Genomic DNA, 1,318 nt, shown 5'->3' with positions numbered 1-1,318 from the left:
GAATCCGCTTTAGCATTAAACTTTTTCTCTTTTTTTTCACATTATACAGAAATAGAAGCATTTTTTCAAAATAAAGATGAATAGAAACAAATGCTTGATGAATCAACTATGCCTGGAGCAGAGGTATTTCAATTATTTTTTTTTTAATTTCATTTTCATTTGTAAGACTCATTTCGATTTCAGAAGTAGAATTGTTATTCGTCGTATTATAGGAATTGATTTCTAAATCTGAGCTATTTCTGTGCTCTAATACATTTTTTTCCGAATCCTTAGGATTTTTAAAGTTATTGAGCGTATGCTTACTAACATACCCAAGCATTCCTTTAGTCAATTTCTCTGAAGCTGTATTGTTGATTGAATTAAGAGTGCTATTCAGGTTAGACTGTTCAAGCTCTTGCTCAATACTATGAATGTTAGCTGCAATTTCTAAATTTAACTTCATATTGCCATATATGATTTTAAGATATGGAACTTACTAAATAACAAGTTTTTCAATTCAGCCTGGCCTCCCGTATTTGATGTAACATTAGTAATTTCTGGCAGAGTGTTAGCTATTTTTTTTGAGTTATTAATTATATCAGTAGCAAATAGGCAGTATCTCTATAACTTACCATAATTTTCTGGTTTGATTGATTGCGCTATTGAAAAAAGGAAATAAATAACTAATTTGATAAGGTTCATGTTAAACTTGTAAAGAATGAGTTGCACTTTCTTGAAAATATAGCAGACCATACGTAACTGCATGTAAATTGGGGAATCATTATTTATTATATGAAATTTATTACAAAAATGAAATTAAATATTGACATTCAAATTTAAGATATAAATTGAGTATTTATCTAGAAAAAAAGCGAGGTTTTCAAAATATAATTCGATTATATTTTTTAAATAATTATTCAGGAGAGTTTTAAATAGTAACTTTGAGTTAGGTTCTTTCAAAATTATATTCCCAATGTTGGGAATACAAAAGAACAGTCAATAAAATCATTTCTAATTGTTATTTGCCCTACAAAAATGTGTTTGTTGAGGTTTTATTTCGACTCTTATCCTTACAAAAAATTATCAAATAAATCTATATCCTGCTGATAGGAATTTCGAAAAATCCTGAATTTTTAACACAAATTTGCTCATTTAGCAGTGGTTTTAAATCAAATTTCGATTTTTATTTACTAATTTCTTAAATCAAGGAGAGCGCACAAAAAAAAATACTGCATAAATGGAAATGGGTTCAAATGTTTAAAGCAATAAAAATATATAAAACATACAATAATTAACAGATATTTTTGATTTTCATGAATATTACTTGTTTATGAAAACA

The 1,318-nt window shown here is 26.8% G+C and overlaps 1 protein-coding gene across 1 annotated transcript; it reads right to left on the bottom strand.

Annotated features, from left to right (window-relative positions):
- Positions 1 to 106: 106 nt before the first annotated feature.
- On the bottom strand, positions 107 to 442 carry Chro.50232 (hypothetical protein). The annotated part of the gene is made up of 1 exon (XM_659879.1): positions 107 to 442. One exon carries the CDS (start codon positions 440 to 442, stop codon positions 107 to 109), a length of 336 nt encoding a protein of 111 aa, XP_664971.1.
- Positions 443 to 1,318: the final 876 nt, after the last annotated feature.

This window comes from Cryptosporidium hominis (genome assembly GCF_000006425.1).
Source record: "Cryptosporidium hominis TU502 chromosome 5 CHRO015078, whole genome shotgun sequence".
Classification (NCBI taxonomy): domain Eukaryota; phylum Apicomplexa; class Conoidasida; order Eucoccidiorida; family Cryptosporidiidae; genus Cryptosporidium; species Cryptosporidium hominis.
This window is presented reverse-complemented; position numbering and strand designations above follow the sequence as displayed.